General features: G+C 44.1%; 1 protein-coding gene and 1 long non-coding RNA gene across 8 annotated transcripts in view; one reads left to right on the top strand and one right to left on the bottom strand.

The window, feature by feature from the left end:
• Positions 1-25,306, top strand: part of LOC138992082 (uncharacterized) — a 135,566-nt gene that overhangs the window by 65,245 nt on the left and 45,015 nt on the right. The window lies entirely within an intron of this gene.
• Positions 720-10,741, bottom strand: LOC102285373 (polyunsaturated fatty acid (12S)/(13S)-lipoxygenase, epidermal-type-like). 2 transcript variants are annotated; one of them, XM_070389337.1, is made up of 14 exons: positions 9,565-10,741; positions 8,983-9,184; positions 8,712-8,793; positions 8,505-8,627; positions 7,888-7,991; positions 7,593-7,753; positions 6,624-6,767; positions 6,319-6,528; positions 3,336-3,422; positions 2,707-2,876; positions 2,463-2,585; positions 1,769-1,868; positions 1,494-1,661; positions 720-1,401 (listed from the first exon to the last, which is right to left on the bottom strand). In XM_070389337.1, exons 1-14 carry the CDS (start codon positions 9,697-9,699, stop codon positions 1,222-1,224), a joined length of 1,989 nt encoding a protein of 662 aa, XP_070245438.1. In that variant the 5' UTR covers positions 9,700-10,741; the 3' UTR covers positions 720-1,221. The 2 variants fall into 2 exon arrangements, with proteins under 2 accessions (XP_070245438.1, XP_070245439.1); XM_070389338.1 differs by lacking the exon at positions 3,336-3,422.

Below are 25,306 nucleotides of genomic sequence, written 5' to 3'. Positions count from 1 at the left end.
CTGTTCTCTATAGTGGCTGCCTCAACTTACGTTCCACTAACAGTATAGGAGAGTTCTCTTTTCTTGACACCCTCTCCAGCATTTGTTTTTTGTAGAGTTTTTAATGATGGCCATTCTGACCAGTGTGAGGTGGTACCTCATTGTAGTTTCGATTTCCATTTCTCTAATAATTCTGCTAGTTCCCTTCTTACCCCTTCTATTTGATATTCCTTCACATTTGTGATTAAATCATGAGGTTTTTTCCTAAACTCATATTGGAAGTATAATTTTGATCTGCTCCCTAGCAGTATGTTTCTGGTGAGAGTCCTCTTCATACAGAAGATTTTTTTTGTTCTTTTCCACATGTGTCTCTGTACAGATGCAGGTGGAAAAGAACAAGAAGAATCTTCCAGGGTGTGCAACTCCTGTTTTTAAGGACTGTTTTCTTAAAATGTGTTTTCCTACAACTAGAAGGAGAATTCAAATGGATTCTATTCTAAATCCTACATGCCCCTATTTATTTCACTGGCCCCTGTCAAAGGTACAGACCTAGTCATTCAGGGTAACCCCTTGACATTTCACATGTCTATTTTCCCTGGTGATTTCTCAGTTCTACCAATAGGCCCTCCTTGCCTTCTCCTTTCTTCCACGCTGCTCTCAACCCTGATTTATACAGTTTCCTATACAGCTTTGCTGGTATTAAATGCTTTGGGCAGTCAGTCAGAACTTCCCTAATTTAGGTTTAAAAGGTTTAAGAAAATCTTTGAGGGATGTATTAACTACAGGAAGAAATGTTTGTTCCAGGAAAGCATCTTTATTTTTCTTCCTTGGAATCTGAATGAGAGAACAGGAAACAAACTAAGATCTTTTTTCCTACCTCCTTCCTTCACCATGCATAACCAACTTTATTATTTAATTAGATCTTTTCATTTATTTTATATATTTTTTCATTTCATTTGTATACAAACTAGATTCTTTGAAAAAGAGGAGATGGGGACAAAGGACAAAGAAGTGTAGGGCTAGGTGGACATTAAGGTAGGGCAGCTGTGGGTAGGGATGGGTTCCAAAATTCAGTGGGAACCATTCATTATGTATTACCTAGAGTTGAGTGATGCAGCATCCCTGAGCACTGACCACACAGCTTAGGGGTCAATCTGTTCACCAGAGGCTGTGGCCAAGGAGGGTGGGGTACTCAAAGGGTACTTAGGGAGGGCGGAATTTGGGAATGATGTGAGCAAGGCATCAGATGGTCACACTGTTCTCTACCATGCTGGGTCGAAGATACTCATAGGGCAGGTCCAGGCCTGCATTTCGGACCTCAATCTCCTTGTCCAGGGCAGCCAACTCCTCCTGGAATTGCTTCAGCACAGCTTGAGGTCCAGGGTCAGAGAAATAGTTTTCTTTGTGATGCCCCAAGGCCACCTGACAGGGGAGAACAAAAAGGCTCAGCGCATGGACCCCTCAGCCAAGAACACTGCTCCTTCTCCCCTAGGGTGTAGGCATCCATCTCTAACCATGACAGGCTGGCGTCGGCCAAGGAATTTTATGAAGGTCTTCTGTGTTCGGGCCTGGTGCAGACTAGGCAGTGAGTCTACTATATCCTTCTCTGTCACATCCTTGGAGATGGGCGGAGGCTTCTGCATGGTGCATGGACCATTCGGGATCCAGGAGTACCAGTCCAGCTGCAGGTAGGAGAGCCTCTCAGAAACCCAGGCTGATGACCCAAGCATTTGGTCCCCTATCTTCTACCTCCCGGGAGCCCCAGGGGGCGAGGATCACAACAGGTTACCTGGCCCTGGTGGGTGGAAGCATGCTGACCAGTGCACGTGAAGATGCACATGGTGATGAAGTGGCAGAGCTGAGCTCGGGACTCTAAGGAGATGGGGAACCTGTGTGAGGTAAGAATTTGAGGCTTTGAGACCAGGACAGGAGACAGTTGATCTCAGGCAGTGAAAGATATCTGGGGATACAGAAAAGAATTCCTGTGTGTGGTTGTGCCTCTAGTACACGCATAGTGTGTATTCACATGTTTATGGGCTTGGATGAACCCGTTGGCATTAGGAGAGAGGGCAGGAAAAGGTGAGGGAAAGTAACTAAGGGAAATATATGTGGTTCTAGAGGAAGCTCTTAGCAAGTTGCATAAGGATGGGGAATGCTGTATGAGAGGGTGAGAAAGGAAAGGGGCTGGGGAATTAGGAGTGGTTACAATTAGAATTTCTGGAGGAATCTCTGAGTCTTGAGGTAGGGTGTCTTAAATATTTTTTTTGGCTTTAAACTTTTTTTTTTTTTTTTGCACTGAGGTATAGCCAGTTAACAAACTTGTGAGTTTCAGGTGAACACCAAAGGGATTCAGCAGTACATACACATGTATCCATTTCCCCCCAAACTCCCCTAGGGTGACTTACAGTATTGTGAAAAGGTATGGATTGTTGACAGGTGGGTGTGAGTTGACACAGGGTCAGTGGGGAGGATCTGGGCCTTACCCCCGGTCCTGAGCCCCCTGCAGTCCAGTCTCAGTGATCTCTCTACACCAGGCCTGCAGTTCTGGATCATCCTTCACAGCTCCATCACTCTTGTAGAAAAGACTGACCATCTTCTCTACGTACCTGCTCCCCAGGGAAGAAGACACTGGGTCTCAGATGGCCAGCCTAGGACCTTCTGGATCTGCAGTTCCCCTTGTTCTCACCAGAGGGCCCACTGGGTCTTCCCTGTTGGTGTTGCTCTCACCGGCTGATGACTCCCCAGAGCCTGAGCGCATCTTGGCCATAGAGAGAAGACTTCACATCCAGGAGCCCACGGTCTGCCAGGTCATCAGGAGGGCAGAAGGAGCGATAGGTCAGACCAGCTGTGGCTCTCTGGAGAATGTCTACATGGCCGCCACTCCCAGTGCTCACCACCTGAGGGCAACCCACAGCAGATAAATTAGTGTTTTCCATGTCAGCTGAGGGCTTCCCTGGTGGCTCAGAGGGTATAGAATCCGCCTGCAATGTGGGAGACCTGGGTTCAATCTCTGGGTTGGGAAGATCCCCTGGAGAAGAGCATGGCAACCCTCTTCAGTATTCTTGCCTGGAGAATTCTATGGACAGAGGAGCCTGGAGGGCTACAGTCCATGGGGTTGCAAAGAGTAGGACATGACTGAGTGACTAAGCACACAGCACGTGTCAGCTGAGGGGGATGGCAGTCAGGAGATTCAAGCCCAGTGGCCCTACTCAGGTCCCTTAATGAAGAAAGCTACTCAGGTGTGAGGCAGATCGGGGGAGGCCTTTGGTAGAGGGCATAGAGCTTCAGGGAGGAATGGGAAAGTGAATTCCTTCATCCTTGTACCCTCCTCCCTCTTTACCCATCCTTGTCCATACCAGATCAAAAATTCCCCATTTAGAGACAAGATTACTCCGGGCCAGCACGTTGATCTCCATGGTGTAGCGAAAGTGTGGAATCAGGAGCTGATTATGGAAGAAAGAATTGGAACACAGTCAAATAAGAGGGGTCCCAGGACCCATGAGTGGAAAGGAGATTAGAAGACCTGAGAGAGGAAATAAACAGGGGAGAGGATGGGTCTTCATGAAAAGAAGAGAGTGCCTGTTGGATTGTATTGGGTCAGGTTAAGATTTGGGAGAAGGAAGATGAGGAACTGTCTTCTTGGGGTCACCCAAGGTCAAAGGTTTTAGGAGTTCACTTATTTGCACAGCTTCATGTAATATATAAGAATTTTAGGAGTCCTTTGTCTCACATCACAAAAAACTAGAAAGTTTCCTACATGTGAAATTCTATCTTATACCTGTGTCTTACTCCTATCAGTAAAGTATCTCTACTGCCTTCCATTGCACTCTTCACCTCCTCTTTGCCTTCCCTAGGGATGTCACTCCTGCTCATTCTCTCTCTGTCCTCTCTCTCACTTAGTATTTGATACTCCAAAGAAAAAAAACCCTTGGCTTAAACTTAAACCACTCTCTAGCAGCATCCTCATTGCTTGCTTCCCCTTTCATAGCAAGTCTTCTTTTTTAAAAAACTTTTTATTTTATATTGGAGTATAGATGATTAATAAAGTATTAGTTTCAGGTGTACAGCAAAGTGATTCAGTTGTACATATACATGTATCTATTCTTTTTCAAATTCTTTTCCCATTTGGGTTGTTACATAATAATGAACAGAGTTCCCTGTGCTATAAAGTAGGTCCTTGTTGATTGTCCATCTTTTTTTTTGTTGTTTGTTTTGTTTTAAATTTATTTATTTTAATTGGAGGCTAATTACAGTGTTGTGGTGGTTTTTGCCATACATTAACATGAATCAGCCACAGGGTACATGTGTCCCCCCATCCTGAACCCCCTTCCCACCTCCCTCCTCACCCCATCCCTCTGAGTTGTCCCACAGCACCAGCTTTGAGTGCCCTGCTTCATGCATCGAACTTGCACTGGTCATCTGTTTTACATATGGTAATATACACATCTCAATGCTATTTTCTCAAATCGTCCCGCCCTCTCCTTTTCCCACATAGTCCAAAAGCCTGTTCTTTACATCTGTGTCTCTTTTGCTGTCTCACATATAGGGTCGTCATTACCGTCTTTCTAAATTCCATATATATGCATTAATAATATACTGTATTGTGTTTCTCTTTCTGACTTCCTTCACTCTGTATAATAGGCTCCGGTTTCATCCACCTCATTAGAACTGACTCAAATGTGTTCTTTTTTTTTATAGCTGAGTAATATTCCATTGTGTATATGTACCACAACTTCCTTATCCATTCATCTGCCAATGGACACCTTTAATATAGCAGTGTGTACATGTCAATCCCAAACTCCCTAACTATTCCTTACCCCCTCCCCCACCCTGGTAACCATAAGTTCGTTCTGTCAGTCTGTAAATCTGTTTCTCGTTGCAAGTCTTAAAGGAGTCATCTATGGGATTGCACAGAGTTGGATACGACTGAAGCGACTTAGCAGCAGCAGAAGCAGTATTGTCTCTACTTCCTCACATGATATTTTTCTGCTCAGCCCACACTGATCAGGCTTCTGCCACCTCCACTCCCCTGAGATAGGATTAACCAGTGGATTAACCAATGACTTCCATATCAACAAATCCACATGTCACTTCTCTGTAACTGTGTTTGCTTCTCAACAGCATGTGATACAATCACACTTCTCTCTTGAAACATTTTTTCCTTTTGGTTGCCCTGCTATCACACTTTTTGTTTCCCTCCTTCCTCAGTAGATAGCTCTCCTCTTGCTCCTTTTCTTACTTCATTCCCTCCTTTCAATTTATAAGGGTTGTGACACCCTAGAATTATATCTGGGCCAAATTCTCTGCTGTAGCTACAAACCCTAGACAGCTTAATCTAGTCTTCATAATGACTTTAGATATGTCTGTTTTCTGATAACTTTAAAATCTATACCTTCAGCCACACTCGCCTTCTAAGATGGCCCACACACTGTGGAGTGTGTTTCTCTCAAAATAAATCTACTTCTTACCTAAAAAAAAAAGAGAAAGGAATCTATATCTTTAATCCTGACCCATTCCAAGAACTCCAGGCTCATATATCTAACTGCCTTCCTGACATTTTCTTTTTCTTTTCTTTACTTCTTTTTTTTTGCCACACCACATGACTTGTGGGATTTCAGTTCCCCAACCAAGGAATGAACTCAGGCCTTGGCAGTATAAGCTCGAATCCTAACCACTAGGCCACCAGGAAACTCCCTTTCCTGACATTTCAAGCAGAGCTATTGATTCTTCTCCCCACCAAGTAACAGGGCTTTCCCCCTCATCTTCTCCCACCTCCCTTTCCTCCTACCCAGCACTTCGATCACTCACACCCTACTCTCCAGTCACACCTGATATCAGTCAGCATCCATGTACCTCCACAGATCTCTCTGACTGGAATGTCCCGCCCCTTACTATCCAACCGACAACATCCTCAGCCCAAATTTCAATTTCTTTGTAAAACCCATTCTCACTCTTTCTTTAATCTTAGCCATTTCCATAGCACTGTGTATATGTGTGTCTATGTAAACTGAGATTGCTACTAACCTAACATGCCACAAGGTCATGTGTAAACATCTCCAGAGTCTAGGAGTGTGAAATCTGAAGGGCAGTCAGATGCAGAATTAAGAAATGCTGAAAGGTGGCGCCAGTGGTAAAGAACCTGCCTGCCAATGCAGGAGGCATAAGAGACGCTGGTTCTATCCCTGGGTCGGGAAGATCCCCTGGAGGTGGAAATGGCAACCCACTCCAGTATTCTTGCTTGGAGAATCCCCTGGACAGAGGAGCCTAGCGGGCTACAGTCCATAGGGTCTCACAGAGTTGGACAGGACTGAAGCGACTTAGCACACATACACGAAATACCTTGTAGATAGGATGCAGGCTGGGCAGGCTCCTCATGGTGGCCACAGAAATAACCTCGGCTATCAGGTGGCCCCTCAGCAGGTGTGACTGTAGCTGGTGGAGCTGGAAATCAGAGCTCCGGACCCAGGTCTTGGCAAGGAGCCAGGCCATGGGGGGATCCGAAGGCAGGAACAACACAGGTGGGGGGCATCCATTCCGAGGTGGCTGGAGCTAGAGCAGGAGAGAGAGTTGGGGGCTAAGGACCTGGGTGTCCAAGTCCCTAGGGAAGATCAATGACTAGGGGCAGGACACCTGGGTCCTCTCACCTGGATGACCATAGGTAAAAGTCTTCCATCGGGCTGGAGCTTCAGCATGACCAGAGGGGCTGCTACATACTGTTGCTTAAAAATGATGACATTAGGCTTGACCCCATCCAGCAGGGAGAAGTCAGCTTCAAACAGAGATCCAGTCTAGGGGGTGGGGAACAGGGATAGATAAAGGGGTTGAGGTTAGTTCTTGACCTGACCTGCCCTTCTCTCATTGGTCATGCTGATTCCTTTCCCTATCCATCAAGTCTTTTACTTAAATGCCAATCACTTCTCCCATAACCAAAACCCCAAATGCAGAGTTTCCATGACCAGTATCTTTCATCAGAGTTGGAGCTCTCTGATGTGAATTTTGTGGTTTTCCTTGTACCCTCTTCCCCCACAACAAAACTCTTCCCTTATCACCCTCCTTCACGCTTTAGCCAAATGTGGCACATTTCTTTGATCTGAATTCCCCTCCCCCCAAAAAACATAGCCCCAACTGTCTCCCAGGGCTTTGTTTAGTCTCTCTTGCTATTTCCCTCCAAAAGCTTGGGCTCTTTGCTAAGGCTGAGAAATAGCTAATGAAGAAAGAAGAGATGAAAATGGAGATGGAAGAGGAATAATAGCAGAAGGAGATAACAGAAGGAGTTGGTGTAGATCAGTGGTTCTCAACCCAAGATGTTACCCCCTAGAAGATATTTGGCAATGCCTGAAGACAACTGGGGGATGCTGCTGGCAGCTAGTGGGTTGTAGCCAGAGATGCCACTAAGCGTTCTACAATGCACAGGACAGCCTCCCACAACAGAGTTATCTGACCCAAAAATATCAGTGCCAAAGTTGAGAAACCCTGAAGTATAGATGGAGGAGGGTGTAGATTAAACAGGTGCTGATGGAGGAAATGAGGGAAGGGGGAAGAGAAGAATGAGGCAAAGAGAAGGAGACCAGAATGATGGCTGGGGTGACGGGTGAACAGATGAAGCACAGCACCTGGAGTTCTTTCTCCAGCTGTGTCTTCAAGTCTTCCATTTCTGGAGGCAGCAGCAACCGTGACGGGAGACTCGTAGAGCGTCTCAGGAGCATAGGGTTTGCCCCGTTGAGGAACTGGTACCCAAATAGGGCATCATCCTTCCAGCAATTGCGGACCCGCTCTAGGGACATCAGGTGGGAGGATGCTGTAAGCAGTAATGTCACTGCCCTATTACTCTCCGACCCTCTCCCCTCTCCTTTCAGATCCCTGAGTTAGAAATATGTGGGGAGGTCTGGGGATGTTAAGGTAACTGACCAGCCAGAGGAGTTTTTCCTTGCGGGAATACTTTATTGAAGTCTTCCAGTCTTCTTACAGAATTTGTGAGATCTAATGACCCCTTTAAGGCCAAGTCCTTCAACCTGTGCAGAGAAGGCAAGTACAAGAAGTTCAGGAAAGAATCCCACCTTGTATCCTGGGATGAAGATGTCAGCCTTAACCTGGCACTCAAGAGTTGGACCATAAAGAAGGCTGAGTGCCGAAGAACTGATGCTCTCGAATTCTGGTGCTGGGGAAGACTCAAGGGTTCCTTGGACATCAAGGAGATCAAACCAGTCAGTCTTAAGGGAAATCAACCCTGAATATTCATTGGGAGGACTGATGCTGAAGCTGAAGCTCCAGTACTTTAGCTACCTGATGCAAAGAACTGACTCATTGGAAAAGACCCTGGTGCTGGGAAGGATTGGGGGCAGGAGAGGAAGAGGGTGACAGAGGATGAGATGGTTGGATGGCATCATCAACTCAATGGCCAAAAGTTTGAGCAAACTCGGGAAGTTAATCAAGGACAGGGACGCCTCATGTGCTACATACAGTCCATGGGGTCGCAAAGAGTTGGACATGACTTAGCAACTGAACAGCAACAACCTGGCACTCACACTTTTGCCAGAGAGAGACTGAAGTCTAAATCCTTATCTTCAAGAAATCTCTCGTTTCTGGGAAGATCCCATTGCGTATTCCCTGCTATAGGCAGGATTAATCCCTCTTTCCAGAAACCCCATCTGGAGGAAGAAGATGGAATTGGTGTAAGTAGGGTGGTGGGTTTCTTAGGATCTTTTAGGGATCAAAGGCTTCCTGGGGCTCACCGGTACACCTTCCTTCTTTCCTCAAGCTCTTTCTCCCGATGTTTCTTAAACTGGTTCTGGGGATCATCCCTCACGGTCCGGGCTGGGGAAGGGGTCGCAATAGAACAGGGTCTCCATTAACATAGCTTCATTCTGGGACCCCTTTCCAGCTGAGCTGCTCAGCCCCATCCTTTCCCTTCTGACTTTCCCTCCATCTCTCTCTCTCCTTTCCCTCTTACATTAGAACGTCCAGCCCACCAGGTGCCGCCCTCTGTTTTCCCACTGTTCTCACCGGTGCCCTCGGGCAAGCAGATGATCTCGTTGCCCTGCACCCAGCGGTAGCAGGGGAAGAAGGCCTCGCCTTGGGTGCCGGGACCCTGGACCGCGATCCACTTGCAGAACCAGTCGAAACCCACCAGGCTTTTGTGCTTGCGCAGCTTCACCAGCAGGAGGCGCCCCAGGTATAGGGAGACTTCGACCTCGAGCTGCACCTCCTGCAGCACAGGACGCGCTCAGACATGGGGTGCAGGGTTCTCGGAGAGGGCGGGTCAGAGAACCCTCCGAGAAGCCGGGCTTCTCTTTCCCCTCCGACCGCTCCCCGGAAGAGACCTGAATCCGCGTTGGGGGCGAGGAAGAACAAGCCACTCCAAGGGGAACTCAGGCCGGCAGGCGTCTCCTTTTCTCTGCCCCTCCACCCGGGCAAGAAAGTGCAGCGCTTCTCTCCCAGACCTCTCGCCTTCTCTTTTGCTACCTGGCACCCCACCCGTGCCCGACCTCCTTCCCCAGATACCCAGGGGTCCCTCGGTGCCGAGGCCCCAGCGCCCCCCATGTGCGCCCCTCCGCGACCGCCGCAGTCACCACTTTCTCCACTAACCCTGATCCGTATCGGCCGCAGTATCTTCCCCAGGTCCTTCTCCCCGTGCTCGCCCACCAGCCACAGCTGCACTGGGTTGCTGGAGCCAGCCAAGAGCGAGTCTCCAGTGGCGACGCTAATCCTGTATTTGCCCATCTTGCCCGGACTTGGACCTGGGGTGGGGGACCTGAAGGAAAATAAGCTATTTATGGGAATACTGAGGCCCAGCCCCCGTGGAAACCACACCCAGACCACTGTCTCTGTTGTGTCTGGTTTCAGGGTCCCCACCTAACACCCACTGGTTCGTCTCACCCTCAGATGCGCAGGTCCCTGTCTTGTCAGTTGCTCTGTGTCCGCAGGGTTTCTCACAAGCTCAAGCAGGTGAGCAAAAGAGAGCAAAACTCACCCACCCTTATGCATTTGGCAAGCACTTCGTGATGCTAATTCCACTCCCAGCTAGGAGTTGAACACACACACCTGCCTGTGGATGATGACAGCTAAACAGTATCATCATTGTTTGCCTGTCATGCCCACCCAATTTTGGTGAATAAATAAGACAGCAACAGGCAAGAGAGATAAGGGAGGTGGGATCATTTGAAGTGTGGGGGTGTTTTCAGTGAAGAGTGAGTTAACCATCTTGGCATTTTTTCGAGGATGAGGATGAGATAATGCCAGACAGGTGAAACAGAGGAGTTTGTTGTCCAGACTTCTCAGCCAAGAGGAGAGTTGGAATTCCCCTTCAAGTCCAGTCCTGAAGTTTCCATTGGACTTCCCCTGAAATGAGCTCCTTGGGGCCAGCACCATAGATGGAGCACCAGTAATGTACCCGGTCAACACACTCCCTTTGCATCCAGTTTTCCACCCCCCACCCCACACCTCCCAATCTTTGTTCTCCGAAGCCTCTTTAGGGACCACTGCTGTCCCAGGTACAAATCCTTTCCAGATTCCTTCTTTGGATGTTCATTTCTAACCACCTGTCTAAGGTACTTCATCTCTCCAGTCCACTTGCCTCTTCCCTGGACGTCCTGTTCCATTGTGAACAAAGAGGTTTTGAATCCACTTTTTGCTTAAACCCTGCTTCCATCTCCTCTGCTGCAATAGTTAATCAGAATAGTTGGATCAAGTGAGAATTAAAAAGTATACAGACATATGTAAACATTTTAAAATGAAATCATAAATGTATAGCAACTGATGAGCTTCCGTCATAGCTCAATTGGTAAGGAAACTGCCTGCAATGCAGGAGACCGCGGTTTGATTCCTGGGTCGGGAAGATCCCCTGGAGAAGGGATGAGCTACCCACTCCAGTATTCTTGGGCTTCCCTTATGGCTCAGCTGGTAAAGAATCTGCCTACAATGTGGGAGACCTGGGTTCATTCCCTGGGTTGGGAAGATACCCTGTAGAAGGGAAAGGCTACCCACTCCAGTATTCTGTCCTGGAGACTATACAGTCCTTGGGGTCACAAAGAGTCAGGCATGACTGAGCATCTTTCCCTTTGCAACTTTCCTTTTCATAACTAGCTACTGGTCAGTGTTTTTGTATAGGGCAGGGAGTTTTCGAGAGTAGGTCCAAAATAAGAGATTCTTTCAGTCTTTCTTACATATACCACACCCAAGTGAGTTGAAATTTATTTTTTATTTGATTTCTGTATGGAAGTAGTTGATTTATAGTGTCATGCTAGTTTTAGATATACAGCACAGTGATTCAGTTTATACATATATATATTCTTTTTCAGATTTTTTTCCCTTATAGGTCATTACAAAATACTGAAAATATTTCCCTGTGCTGTACAGTAGGTCCTGTTGTTTGTCTATTTTATATATAGTAGTGTGTATAGCAATATTTCATTCTTCTTATGGCCAAGGAATATTCCATTCTATATATATACCATGTTTTCTTTATTCATTCATTTGCACTTAGGTTGCTTCCATGTCTTGGCTATTACAAATAGGTCCACATATCTTTCTGAATTAAAGTTTTCATCTTTTCTGGACATAAGCCCAGGAGTGGGATTGCTGGATCACATGGTAGCTCTATTTTAAGGATTCTCCCTACTGTTTTCCATAGCGGCTGCACTAATTTACATTCCCACCAAGAGTGTGGTAGGGTTCCCTTTTCTCCACAGCTTCTCCAGCATTTATTATTTATGGACTTTTTGATTATGGCCATTCTGACCAATGTAAGATGATACCTCATTATGGTTTTGATTTGCATTTCTCTAATAATTAGTGATATTAAATATCTTTTTGTGTGCTTCTTGGTCATCTGTATATCTTTTTTGAAGAAATATTTTATTTCAGTCTTATACCCATTTTTTATTGGATTGTTTGAGTTTTTTTGATGCTGAGTTGTATGAGCTGTTTGTATATTTTAGAAATTAGCCCCTTGTTGGTTGCAGCGTTTGCAAATATTTTCTCCCAGTCAGTAGGTTGTCTGTTTGTTTTGTTGATGGTTTCCTTTACTGTGCAGAAGCTTTTATGTTTGATTAGGTCTCATTTGTTTTATTTTTTATTGTAAAATCTTTGTGCAAATACACTATAACTAACATATCTCTTTCATCGTTAATTGGCATTTGGGTAGTTTCCAGTTTGGGGATATTGTGAATAGTACTGCTATGAACATTCTAGTGAATTTTAGCAAACATATATACATATAACTATTGGCTGTATAATTAGGAGTGGAATTGCTGGGTCATGGGGTATGTATATGTTCATTTTTAGTAAATACTGCCAAATAGTTTTCTAAAGTAGTTGTACCAATTCATACTCCCACAGTGCATGAGGGTTCTGTCTGCTCCACCATCTCACTCCATGGCACTTGGTATTTTCCATGCAGGTATGTTCCCTCCTAAAGAGGACAGTGGATATTGGAGAGCAATTAGCAGTCTCTGCCTCAAATAGAGAAGGAAATGGCAACCCACTCTAGTATTCTTGCCTGGAGAATTCCATGGACAGAGGAGCTGGTGGGCTATAGTCCATGGAGTTGCAAAGAATTGGACACGACTGAATCGACTTAGCACACATGCACACCTCAAATAGAAACACTTTAATACAGGCATTTACTCTGGGGAAACACCTTCACTTTTTCAAGTACTTTCCAGACAGTTTTCCACTTTGGATAGAGAAGTAGTTTTCTATTTTGTCCCATTTTGGGACAAAAACCGCTGGGGTTTTTGTCTAGGAACACCTGGGTGCTGGGTATTCTGTGAATGGGAGTAGAAGAAATCAACTGTTTTGAAAACAATATTTAAATTGGCATCTATTCTTAACCCTGCTTCTCAGTTCTCTTTCGTCATACTTTGTACCTGGAATGGATGACCCTATCTAAGGATCTGAAAAAAGGATCAGCTCATCCACAGTACAAGCTTCTCACCTTTTCAAGTCTGCAGCTTCCTTTACCCAACTTCATCATTCAACCCCGCATCTCCTTTCCATCGAAAAGTTGTTGGAATTCTCCATTCACTTTGGACCTTCTCCAGCCCTTTTCAGTATGGGTCCTTCCTTGTTCCTTTATGATCATTTTAATAGCATCTTGGGAAGAAAACTAAGATCATGGCATCTGGTCCCATCACTTCATGGGAAATAGATGGGGAAACAGTGGAAACAGACTTTATTTTCTTGGGCTCCAAAATCACTGCAGATGGTGATTGCAGCCATGAAATTAAAAGATGCTTACTCCTTAGAAGGAAAGTTATGACCAACCTAGATAGCATATTCAAAAGCAGAGACATTACTTTGCCAACAAAGGCTATGGTTTTTCCAGTGGTCAGGTATGGATGTGAGAGTTGGACTGTGAAGAAAGCTGAGTGCCGAAGAATTGATGCTTTTGAACTGTGGTGTTGGAGAAGACTCCTGAGAGTCCCTTGGACTGCAAGGAGATCCAACCAGTCCATTCTGAAGGAGATCAGCCCTGGGATTTCTTTGGAAGGACTGATGCTAAAGCTGAAACTCCAGTACTTTGGCCACCTCATGTGAAGAGTTGACTCATTGGAAAAGACTCTGATGCTGGGAGGGATTGTGGGCAGGAGGAGAAGGGGACGACAGAGGATGAGATGGCTGGATGGCATCACAGACTCGATGGACGTGAGTTTGAGTAAACTCCGGGAGTTGGTGATCGACACGGAGGCCTGGCCTGCTGCGATTCATGGGGTCGCAAAGAGTCAGACACAACTGAGCGACTGAACTGAACTGAACTGGGAAGAAAAGGAGAAAAAGAGCCCTCAGTTCTTAATATTCAATCAGAAAATTTTTTTTTTTTTTGATTGAGTAAATAGTTTGTTAGGGTATAATTCTTGCTGATGGAAACTAAACACTTTCTGATGGGCCATAAGTATCTATTGAAAGGGAAAGAAATAGAATGAGTACTTTTGTGCACAAAAAGAAGGAACTAAAGAAGATGGAATAGAAAATGTAGGAGGGGGTTCCTCTCCTGACATGACACTATGAGGAGTTCAGTGGATCCAATCTCTAGTGAAACTAGTGCAAATTATTTTTAAATAACAACCATTTAAAATTTCTGGAGGGCTACCCTGGTGGCTCAGTGGTGAAGCATCCACCTGCTAATGTTGGAGACATGGTTTTCATCCCTGATCTGGGAAATCTCACATGCCGTGGAGCAACTAAGCCCTTGTGCCACAACTACTGAGCGTGCCCTCTAGATCCAGGGAGCCGCAACTACTGAGCTCACGCACCCCAGAGCCGGGCTTCAGAAGCCACCACAGTGAGAAACCAGTGCATCTCAACTGAAGAGTAGCCCCCACTTGCTGCAACCAGAGAAAGGCCCGTGCAGCAACAAAGACCCAGCACAGCCAAAAATAAATAAATTAAAACTTAAAAAGAGATAAAAACTACTATGTATAAAATAAATAAGCTACAAGGATATATTGTACAGCACAGGGACTACAGCCAGAATAACTGTTCAGTTCAGTTCAGTTCAGTCTCTCAGTTGTGTCTGACTCTTTGCGACCCCATGAATCGCAGCACGCCAGGCCTCCCTGTCCATCACCAACTCCTGGAGTTTACTCAAACTCATGTCCAGTTTAGTCAATGATGCCATCCAACCATCTCATCCTCTGTCATCCCCTTCTCCTCCCGCCTTCTATCTTTCCCAGCATCAGGGTCTTTTCCAATGAGTCAGTTCTTCACATCAGGTAGCCAAAGTATTCGAGTTTCAGCTTCAACGTCAGTCCTGCTGTAAATGGAGTTATAATCTATAAACATTCTAAATCACTATCTTGCACACCTGAAAGTAATATAATATTGTAAACCAACTATACCTCATTTTAAGAAGATAAATATTACATACTGATGAGAAAAATAAAATCTATATAATAAACTGTGCAAAACAACTGTTATATTATTAACAAAAATTTACTCAATATTCTTATCTCAAAATACATTCTTCCTACCTCTCCAAAGTGTTTGGATGAGTAAAAGGGAAATTTTTACTCATATGAATTTACATCAAGCCAACTTTTAGTGATCCTAAAAAGCCTCAAACACTTTTTACTGAGACTTTTAATTAAGACATAGAAGAACTTACTTTTAATCAGTAGAAGAAAAAATAAGTGAATCATTTTAATCACTCTAAATTTTAAATCAAGGCAAACCCTCTGGTAGATTAAGTTGTTCTGTAAATTTTGGGTAGAAGGTGGCTCTACATAGTGTCCTGGAATTTTCCAAAATGTGAAATAAAAGTACAAAATGATATTTAAGTTTATGGAAGAATTGAGATATGTCTGTTTAAAAGGCTAAAAAATGTAACTTTCTAAATTCCCTATACTTGCTTTATAGGTCAGATAAGTTACATTACACTATTATTTAAGAATATATAAAAGTGTATGTGTGTGTGTTAAGTTGCAACTCTTTGCAACCAGATGGACTGTAGCCCACCAGGCTCCTCTGTCCATGGGATTCTCCAGGCAAGAATATTGCACTGGATTGCCATGCCCTCCTTTAGGGAATCTTCCCCATCCAGGGATTGAACTTACATCTTTTACATCTCCTGCATTGGCAGGCAAGTTCTTTACCACTAGCGCCACCTGGGAAGCCCATATGAAAGTATATATGTGTTCAGCTAAATTGGCATTATTTAAATTAAAAAATGCGGATGACTCCCAAATGTGTGTCTAGCATGGAACTTTTGCTGAGCTCCATACATTCATATACAACATCTCTATCTTGCATCAAACTCAAGTTTTCAAAAAATTACTCACTCCTCTCCCTCAACCCCCTCACTCTCACTGTCACCAGATCCTCATGCTCATCTCTACTGATGTCTGGGGCAATGCCACTGCCCTCGACATTCATCCTGGGAATTTTCAATTGACTCTGACTCCTCTCTAACTCTCCTCAGTCACCAAGCCACTTGATTTAGCCTCCTTTATATTTCTCATGTCTATTTCTTGCCATTCCCCCTCACCTCTCCCTTATTATAATCCCCTATTAGGAATAGGGAAATACTGTCATAACTGGTCTTCCCATTCCAGTATCTTTCTCTAATCACTAAACCTCTGCCAAGTTGATCTTTCAAATGAGCTGATCTGATAATGACACTCCCATTCTCAGCAATCAACACTGGCTCCCTGCCATCACTGCAACCTCAGAAAATCCCACTACAAGCTAATTACCAATGAATCTTCCTATACCTCAGTTTTTTACTATAAAACGTAGTGCATAGAGATTCTGGAAGATGATATCAGCAGAGGCAGCAATAGATTTTGGATTTTCCTGAATGTTCACATAAAAACAGATAAACGACTACGTATCAAAACCAAAAACCCATTGATTTTTTTTTTCTTTTTCTGGCTGTGCTGCGTGGTATGCAAGATCTTAGTTCCCTAGCCAGGGATTGAACCCATGCCCTTTGCAGTGAAAATGCAGACTCCCAACCACTGGACTGATAGGGAAGTCCCCAAAATCCATTGATTTTTACATTTATATTTTTATATTTACTGAAATTTGGACAGCAAGTTGTCCCACAAATCCTGTAATACAAGTGAATTGGGACAAACCACCGAGAGCCACAAGAACTATGAGTTTTCAGCATCTCATCTGGCGAGAGAACACGGAAGGAAGCAACAGGAAGCCTGACAGCAGGACAGATGGGAACAGGCCAATGTGGGAACAGCAATTGAAACTAGAGAGGGATTTTTTTTTTTTCCCTACTCTAATAGCAGGTCGGTGCTCGGGCCTGTGATTAGACCTATAGGAACTAGAACAGTCCATGGACTCTTGAAACCGACCAACTAAGGCCAGGACAAAGCTTCACACTGAGGAGAAACTCCTTGGACAAGTTCAACAAAAATGAAGGAAAGAAAAGATCCCGATAAAAGTAGGGAAGGGGAACAGATCCAGGAAATCTCAACAATCAAGACACCATGGTTGTGAACATTACAAGAAAAAAAAAAAGGCGATCTAGAAAGTTAGAAACGCTAGCTGAGCAGAGCCTCTTCCAATAATACAGGAAAACTAAATTCACATAGAAACGGCAATACAAAGGGAGTGAGGTGAAATGCCATGCAAAATTACTATAAGGAAAAGAGAGAATAAAGAACAAAACTATAAAAATACACACACAGATGTTTATAGCATCTTTATTCGTAATTACCAAAACTTTGAAGCAACCAAGTTGCCCTTCAGTAGCTGAGTGGATAAATAAACTGTGGTACATTCAGACAGTGGAATATTATTCAGCACTAAAGACAAATAAGCTATCAAGCCATGAAAAGACATGGAGGAACCCCAAATACTTTCACTAAGTGAAAGAAGCCAATCTGAAAAGGCTACATACTGTGTGATTCCAGCTATATAACATTTCAAAAAAGGCAAACCTGTGGACACATGTTACGATATAAAAATATCATAGTTGCCAGGGATTAGGAAAGAGGAAGGAATGAATAGGTGGATCACAGAGGGTTTTTAGGACAGTGAGAAAACTCTGTATGATACTATAATGATGGATACGTGTCATTATACATCTGTTCAAACCCACAGAATATAATGCCAAGTGTGAGCCCTGATGTAAACTGTGGGCTTTGGGTGACTTCGATGTGTCAGCATAGGTTCCTCAGTTTTAACAAAAGTAACACTCTGGTGCGGGGTGCTGATAATGGGGGAAGCTGTGCTTGTGTAGGGGTAGGGGTCTATGGGAAATCTCTACTTTCCTCTCAATGTTGCCGTGAATCTAAAACTACTCTTAAAAAATTATCTTAAAAAAAAAGTACAAAATAACATCATTACAGAAAATGAAAGAATACCAGAAAAGACGATCAAAAACCAGAGCAAGGGGTCAGAACAAATATTAAAACTTATAATCAAGAAAATATTCCTGAAGTAAAGGACATGAACAAATACGATGCAACATATTATGAGTATAATATATACCTAAGAAAATCAACTTAGAATGACCAGCACTAAGACATGATCTGATAAAATCACTGACCTTTAAAGAAAAAGGAAAAAAGATATTCGATGCATCTAGACAAAAGGCATATGACTTATTAGGGAAGTATAATTAAATTGTCATCAGACCTTTTTAACAGCATAGTAATGTACTATGTCATTTTAGTTAAACTCAAATTTACCTCTGTGGTTCTGGATGAGGGTTGATCAAGAGAGAAATTTGCATAAGATTTGGAATGCTTAAGAGAAAGAGCAGCTATTTTGTTGTTGTTTTCACACTTGGAGGGTTGGAGGAGGGCCCCAGGCACTGTGGCAACTCACGCAAGTTGCTGCTTGTCTGCTGGCTCACCTTATCGACGTGGGATACCACCTGGGACCACAGCTTCTTCAAATTCCCACCAGATCTCTTCCTTCAGATCTTTAAGTCCTGGGCCAGCAGCATACAGAGCTCCACGATGAATGCACTAAATTCTCTTGGGGGGGCTTCACACCATTGATGCTGACAGTAGAAAGAGATATATACAGTTTCCAGTTTGTCCTCACAAGTTCCAATTTGTCCTTTCTCTCTTCCACTTCACATCTAAGTTTCCATCTGCTAGCTGAGCTGGCTTTTAGAGACTTTAGTCTCTATGCTAGTCACAGAGGCAGCAGACACGCATAGTCTTCTCCAACAGCTCCTTCAATTCTGTAAGGTCTAATTCCTGTATTAATCCCTAATTTTGTATCACTCACAGGATTCTGCTTCTCTGATTGAATGCTGACTGATACAATTGATGCTTTGTATCAAAAGAAAATGAAGAGATATATTTAAGATGCTCATAGAAAGAAAATGTGAGTTAGGGATTTTAGATCTAACAAAACTGGTTTCAAATATAAAAAGTATAGACAGACTGTTGTCAAAATGCAAGAAGCTGGAGAATACTGTTCCTGTGAGTCCTTCCTAAACTATCCAGTACTAGAAAATGACCTTGAGACAAAACAAAAACAAAATTGCTGGAGAGTCAGAACTGGTGATAAGCATTGAACTGATTGTTACTTGTAGAACAAAATAAGGATTAAAAGGAGGATGTTTTAGATTTTTAATTGAAGTAGAGTTGACTTACAATTATTCAAGTGTACAGCAAAGTGATCCAGTGATACACATCTCAATATACTTTTTCAGATTCTTTTAATTATTGCTGCAAGGTATTATTGGGCTTCCCTGGTGGCTCAGTTGTTAAAGAATCGGCCTGCAATGCAGGAGACCCAGGTCGATCCCTGGGTCGGGAAAATCCCCCTGGAGAAGGGAAAGGCAACCCACTCCAGTATTCTTGCCTGGTGAATCCCATGGTCAGAGGAGCTGGGTGGGCTACAGTCTGAGCAAAGGGTCAGACACGACTGAGCAACTTTCATGTTCACGTTCACAAGACATTGAAATAGGTCCCTGTGCTATACAGTTAATTCTTGTTGTTTATCTATTTTATATCTAGTAATGTGTATCTGTTAATCCCAAATTCCCAATTTATCCCACCACCCTTTTCCCCTTTGGTAACCATTTGTATCATTTTCTTATATTCCACATATAAGTGATATCATATGATATTTGATCTCTCTCTGGCTTACTTTTCAGTTAGTGTGATAATTTCTAGGTCCATCCATGCTGCTACATATGGTATTTATTATTTTATTCTTTTTATGGCTGAATAGTATAACATTGTATATATGTACCACATCTTCTTTATCCATTCATCTGTTGATGGACATTTAGGTTGCTTCCATGTCTTGGCTGTTGTATATAGTGCTGCTATGAATATGATGTGCATATATCTTTTTGCATTAGAGTTTTCATCTTTATCAGATACATGCCCAGGAATGATTGCAGGATCATAAGGTGGCTCTATTTTTAGTTTTTTTAAGGAATCTCCATACTGTTTTCCACAGTGGCTGCACCAACTTACATTCCCACCAACAGTGTAGGAGGGTTCCCTTTTCTCTACACCCTCTCCAGCATTTATTTTTTGTAGACGTTTAAATGATGGCTGTTCTGACTGGTGTATGGTGATACCTCATTATGGTTTTGATTTGCATTTCTCTAATAATTCGCAGTTAAGCATCTTTTCATGTAGGTTAGTGTCTTGAATTTGTACAGCCGTAGAGTTCTGGGTGGGCTTTAGGTACTGTTCCAGGCTGGGTGGAGAGGGAAGGGGAGAGACTCAAAGAGATTCACAATGCTAATCTTGGTATTAGCAAATCCAAAGATTATACCTATGGGATGAAAGCTGATAAACCTGCAGGAGTTTCAAAGTAGCTGTACTTGTCATTGGTTCCTATTTCAGTATCTAAAGCTGCTGAGTTTATTTCGAGGGTAGCTGGTCACTGACCACAGTCATTCCTACTGTATCATTACTATTAGCTGACCCTGCTCTTCTTCCTTGTTCCTAACCGTATCCATATATGTTAGCTTTGCTGGTCTGGATGGGATGAAATACATACACGGCCTTCCTAAGGTGCCCCCATAGTCTAGGGAACCTGCTTGTTTACTCCACTCTTTCTTTCCTGGCAAAAGGAATGATGACAACATTAATGTAGGCTTGCAAAAAGGATTAAATCTGGATCAGATCAAGTCTCTTGATCTAGCTGCTTGGTTGTGGAAAATACATGGGACAGAGGAGTTGAACTGCACCATCAATAGCCAATCAGCAAAATCCAGTAACTCCACTGGTCAAACAGCCTGGGTTCTCCAACATAAATTATAAGGGTAGGGAAAAGAGGGAAGGAGAAACTATGGAGTAAAGGAGAAACTAGGGAGTAAAGGAGATGTAAAAGACATATCATGTTTAATTAATGAGCATTACTACAGTGTTTACACATGCACACTTGAGTGATAAAACCAAGAAGAAGTGCAATGAAATGATGGCTATCAAAGTCAGTATGTTAGTTACTTTTGAGAGAAAGGTATGTGGGGAGGAAGGAGTTGTGATCAAGGTTGGTTTGTCCTGTTTTGGTCAAACATTAGGGTGACATCTACTCGATTATAAGCATCTCAGTGGTGGCAGAGACCACATGTCAACTCATCTTCACCTCCCAGAGTACAGGGACAGTAAGTAATAAACACTCAATACATATATATTAAGTGAGTGAACATGTTGCTGCTTCTGCTAAGTCACTTCAGTTGTATCCGACTCTGTGCGACCCCATAGATGGCAGCCCACTAGGCTCCTCTGTCCCTGGGATTCTCCAGGCAAGAATACTGGAGTGGGTTGCCATTTCCTTCTCCAATGCATGACAGTGAAAAGTGAAAGTGAAGTCACTCAGTGGTGTCCGACTCTTCGAGACCCCATGGACTGTGCAGCCTACCAGGCTCCTCCGTCCATGGGATTTTCCAGGCAAGAGTACTGGAGTGGGTTGCCATTGCCTTCTCCGGAGTGAACATGTTATTGGGTTTGTATTTCTTTTGTCTGTCAAGGAAGTATGCCTGGTTTGTTCACAGTTCCATTGGACAGACAGACACCTGTTGCTTTTTTTTTTTTTTTTTAGCATGCTTGTCTAATCAGCCCAGCCAGTAGGCAAGGATGTCTAGGGACAAAGTATAATCTTGCTCAGGGCCACACAGCTGATAAGTGCTGTGTGGATCCAGGACTGGACAAAGAAGCTGGCTACAGTCCATGGGTTCACAAAGAGTTGGACACGACTGAGCACACATGTTCAATCTTCCTTCTTCCAGGACTAGAACCTAAGCAGTGCAAGTCCAGAGCCTATGTTCTTCACCACTCTTCTGAAATCCTGTGATGGAGAGACTGTCGGAAGTGGGAGCCTCTGAGCCCATCAGGGACTCCATTCCTCCTTCTGGGATTTCAAGTATCTATTCAGTCACTCAATTTTTGAAAAATGAAATCTTTTTTTAATGTAAAAATGTATATACAAAATAAATGCACAGTGCTGGTGTTGTCATTTTGCCCCAGGACTGTGATCACTATGTAAGAGTCCCCAGCCCACCATAAACCGCAGAAGGAAAATTCAGGCCCTTCTGGCCGCTCTTGTTTTATTCACAGGGAGGCAGGAAGTGTTCAAAGTTCTTAGGCCAGCTCTGAATTCCCCACAGCTGGCCTGTTTCTCTTGGCTTTGTGGGCACCCTGAGGTTCCTCCATCTAGTACTGCTTGGTAGTCAGCAGGTGGCGCACAAAGCTCAAAGTAGGCTAAAGAGCCTTCCTGGATTTGTCAGTTATCTTTTGAAGATGGGGGCTTCCCAGGCGGTGTTGTCAGTCGCTCAGTCCTGTGTGACTGTTTGTGACCACATGGACTGCAGCACACCAGGCTTCCCTGTCCTTCACCATTTCCCGGAGTTTGCTCAAAACTCACATCCATTGAGTCGATGATGCCATCAACCATCTCGTCCTCTAAGTCCCCTTTTCCTCCTGCCTTCAATCTTTCCCAGCATCAGCATCTTTTCTAATGAGTTGGTCCTTTGCATCAGGTGGCCGAAGTATTGGAGCTTCAGCTTCAACATCAGTCCTTCCAGTGAATATTCAGGGTTGATTTCCTTTAGGATTGACTGGTTTGATCTCCTTACTGTCCAAAGAATTCCTAAGAGTCTTCTCCAACACAACAGTTTGAAAGCATCAGATCTTCAGCCCTCAGCCTTCTTTGTGGTCCAACTCTCATATCCACACATGACTACTAGAAAAACCATAACTTTGACAAGACAAATCTTTGTCAGCAAAGTGATGTCTTTGCTTTTTAATGTGCTGTCTGGGTTTGTCATAGCTTTTCTTCCAAGGAGCAAGCACCTTTTAATTTCACTTCTATAGTCACTGTCCACAGTGGTTTTGGAACCCAAGAAAATAAAGTGGGGACAGGGTGATATAGGACAGATAATTGAAGGATGGTTAAATGCCCTGGGACTCAAGCAGTCAGATTCACTTCTCATAGATGAAGCACATTGTCCATCACTGATGGAGGCATTGCTTCTTTTTTTCCCCTTGAGATGTACTTATTTATTTTGACTGTGCTCAGTCTTCGTTGCTGCGTGGGCTTTCTTTAGTTGCAGGGAGCAGGGGCTACTAGTTTCGGTGTGCAGGCTTCTTATTGCGGTGGCTTCTCTTGTTTTGGAGCATGGGCTCCAGAGCTCAGCTTTCAGTAGTTGCAGCTCACGGGCTCTGTGGGCTCTAGAGTGCTGGTTCAGTTCTTGTGGTGGACGGGCTTAGTTGCTTCACAGCATATGGGATCTTCCCAGACTAGGGATCAAACCCACATCCCCTGCGTTGGCAGGCGAATTCTCAACCAGTGGACCAGGAGGGAAACCCCAGGAACTGCTTCTTAACTGAGAAGAAAGAGGCTCAAAGTCCAAGTAATGGTGGAAATTCAGGCATCAGGAGTGTGTGCATCTATGGCCCAACGTAGGATATGAGCAGGATAGATGGGATGGAGAGCACTGGCCCCTTTTGTTGGCTTTACTGTTCCTCCCTAGTCACAAATGCCTCTCTTCAGCTTCCCTATAGCTCAGACGATAAAGAATCTGCCTGCAATGCAGGAGACCTGGGTTCAATCCCTGGGTCAGGAAGATCCCCTGGAGAAGGAAATGGCAATCCACTCCAGTATTCTTGCCTGGAGAATCCTATGGACAGAGGAGCCTGGTGGGCTACAGTCGGTGGCGTCACAAAGAGTCAGACACCACTAAGCGACTAACACACACACTGTTCCTCCCCAGTCACAAATGCCGCTCTTCAGCTCATAGTTAAGGATGGGTCTACCTTCGCAGAGACCAACATTGTGCCCTGGGATGCTGCGTCTCTGATCCACGATGCCCAGTGGCCCCCTCTCTCCCTCTCAGATCCTGGCCCTGGCTCAGCACCACGTTTCTCTGGCTCCTAGCCTCTGCTTCTGGACTTTGTTCTGAGCTTGGTCCCCAGATATCTGTGTTTCACACACTGTTACCAAGAGATCATGCCTATCAGAGCCAAGCTGGGTGCCCCGAGCCCCAACATCCATTCTGGGTCATGACTGGAATTGCACCACCATGGCCAATGGATTGAGTATCTTAGCTTGGTTCTTTGACATAGGTTCTAGCAGTTTAGGTCAGGAGGGCAGATCTTGGGTGGAAAACGGAATGTCTGAATGCTCTCCGCCAGCCCGGACTGCTTCTCACCCTCAGGGAAACACTGGTGCTTCAACTTTCTAAGCACCCTGCTTCCCCGGTGAGAGCTGTGAATTTTGAATGACTGGTCTGCCTCCAATTGGCAAGACGAAGTGGATTGAAAGTCCTTATTAACCTTTTCCTGAAGATGCTGCTCCTCCCTGGCTTAGACATGGTGTTACCACCTCACTAGAGGAAGAGCCAGATTTACAATAAGATAATAATTCTCCCTCAGACTCACTCCCCGTCTCACGATAGGTTAGAAATCTGGGAGCCTCACCAAATGTGGAGAGTCACTACTCTCCTTCCTCTGCTCTTTTAGAGTTAACTGCCACCTAATGTTGCATTTAAAAAGCTGCTAGTGGACTTCCCTGGTGGCCCAGTGAATAAGAATCCACCTGCCAATGCAGGGGACCCTTGAGCTGCAGCTACTGAAGCCCATGCGCCCTAGAGCCTGGGCTTCGCCACAAGAGAAGCCACCATATTAAGAAGCCTGTGTTCCACAACAAAGAGTAGTCCTCACTTGCTACAACTAGAGAAAGCACACAGCAGTGAAGACCCAGCACGACCAAAAAGAAATAAATAATTTTTATGAAGATAAGAAGCTGCTAGCTACAGTATACTAACACATATATATGGAATTTAGAAAGATGGTAACAATAACCCGGTGTACGAGACAGCAAAAGAGACACTGATGTATAGAACAGTCTTATGGACTCTGTGGGAGAGGCAGAGGGTAGGAAGATTTGGGAGAATAACATTGAAACATGTAAAATATCATGTAAGAAACGAGCTGCCAGTCCAGGTTTGATGCACGATACTGGATGCTTGGGGCTAGTGCACTGGGATGCACTAGCCAGAGGGATGGTATGGGGAGGGAGGAGGGAGGAGGGTTCAGGATCGGGAACACATGTATACCTGTGGCGGATTCATTTTGATATTTGGCAAAACTAATACAATTATGTAAAGTTTAAAAATAAAATAAAATTAAAAAAATAAAATTAAAAAAATAAAAGCTATAGTGGAGACAAAAAAAAAAAAAAGAAGAAGCTGCTAGCTGAGCTCCAAATGCTTTGCTTCAAACACTCTTATGTAATAGAATGTTTATTCGTACCCAAAACAGTTATGTTATCATTCCATGTTATCTTGTATTACTTAGTCAGTTCAGTTATTGCCTGGAAAGAAAGTTCATAGGAACTTTATCTTCTACTCTCCTCGTTAGGTGAAATTCCATAGTTAAGTGCATATCCA

This window comes from Bos mutus, chromosome 19, assembly GCF_027580195.1.
Source record: "Bos mutus isolate GX-2022 chromosome 19, NWIPB_WYAK_1.1, whole genome shotgun sequence".
In the NCBI taxonomy this organism is placed as follows: Eukaryota; Metazoa; Chordata; class Mammalia; order Artiodactyla; family Bovidae; genus Bos; species Bos mutus.
The sequence above is the reverse complement of the archived record's forward strand: the minus strand, read 5'-3'. Positions and strand labels throughout refer to the sequence as shown.

Coding starts and splice junctions, on each gene's coding strand:
- LOC102285373 (XM_070389337.1), bottom strand. CDS start 9,699: ATGGGCAAATACAGGATTAGCGTCGCCACTGGAGACTCGCTCTTGGCT. Junction 6,529..6,623: donor TTTTACCTATGGTCATCCAG/GTGAGAGGACCC, acceptor CTCCTGCTCTAG/CTCCAGCCACCTCGGAATGG. Junction 1,662..1,768: donor CTTCCACCCACCAGGGCCAG/GTAACCTGTTGT, acceptor TCCTACCTGCAG/CTGGACTGGTACTCCTGGAT.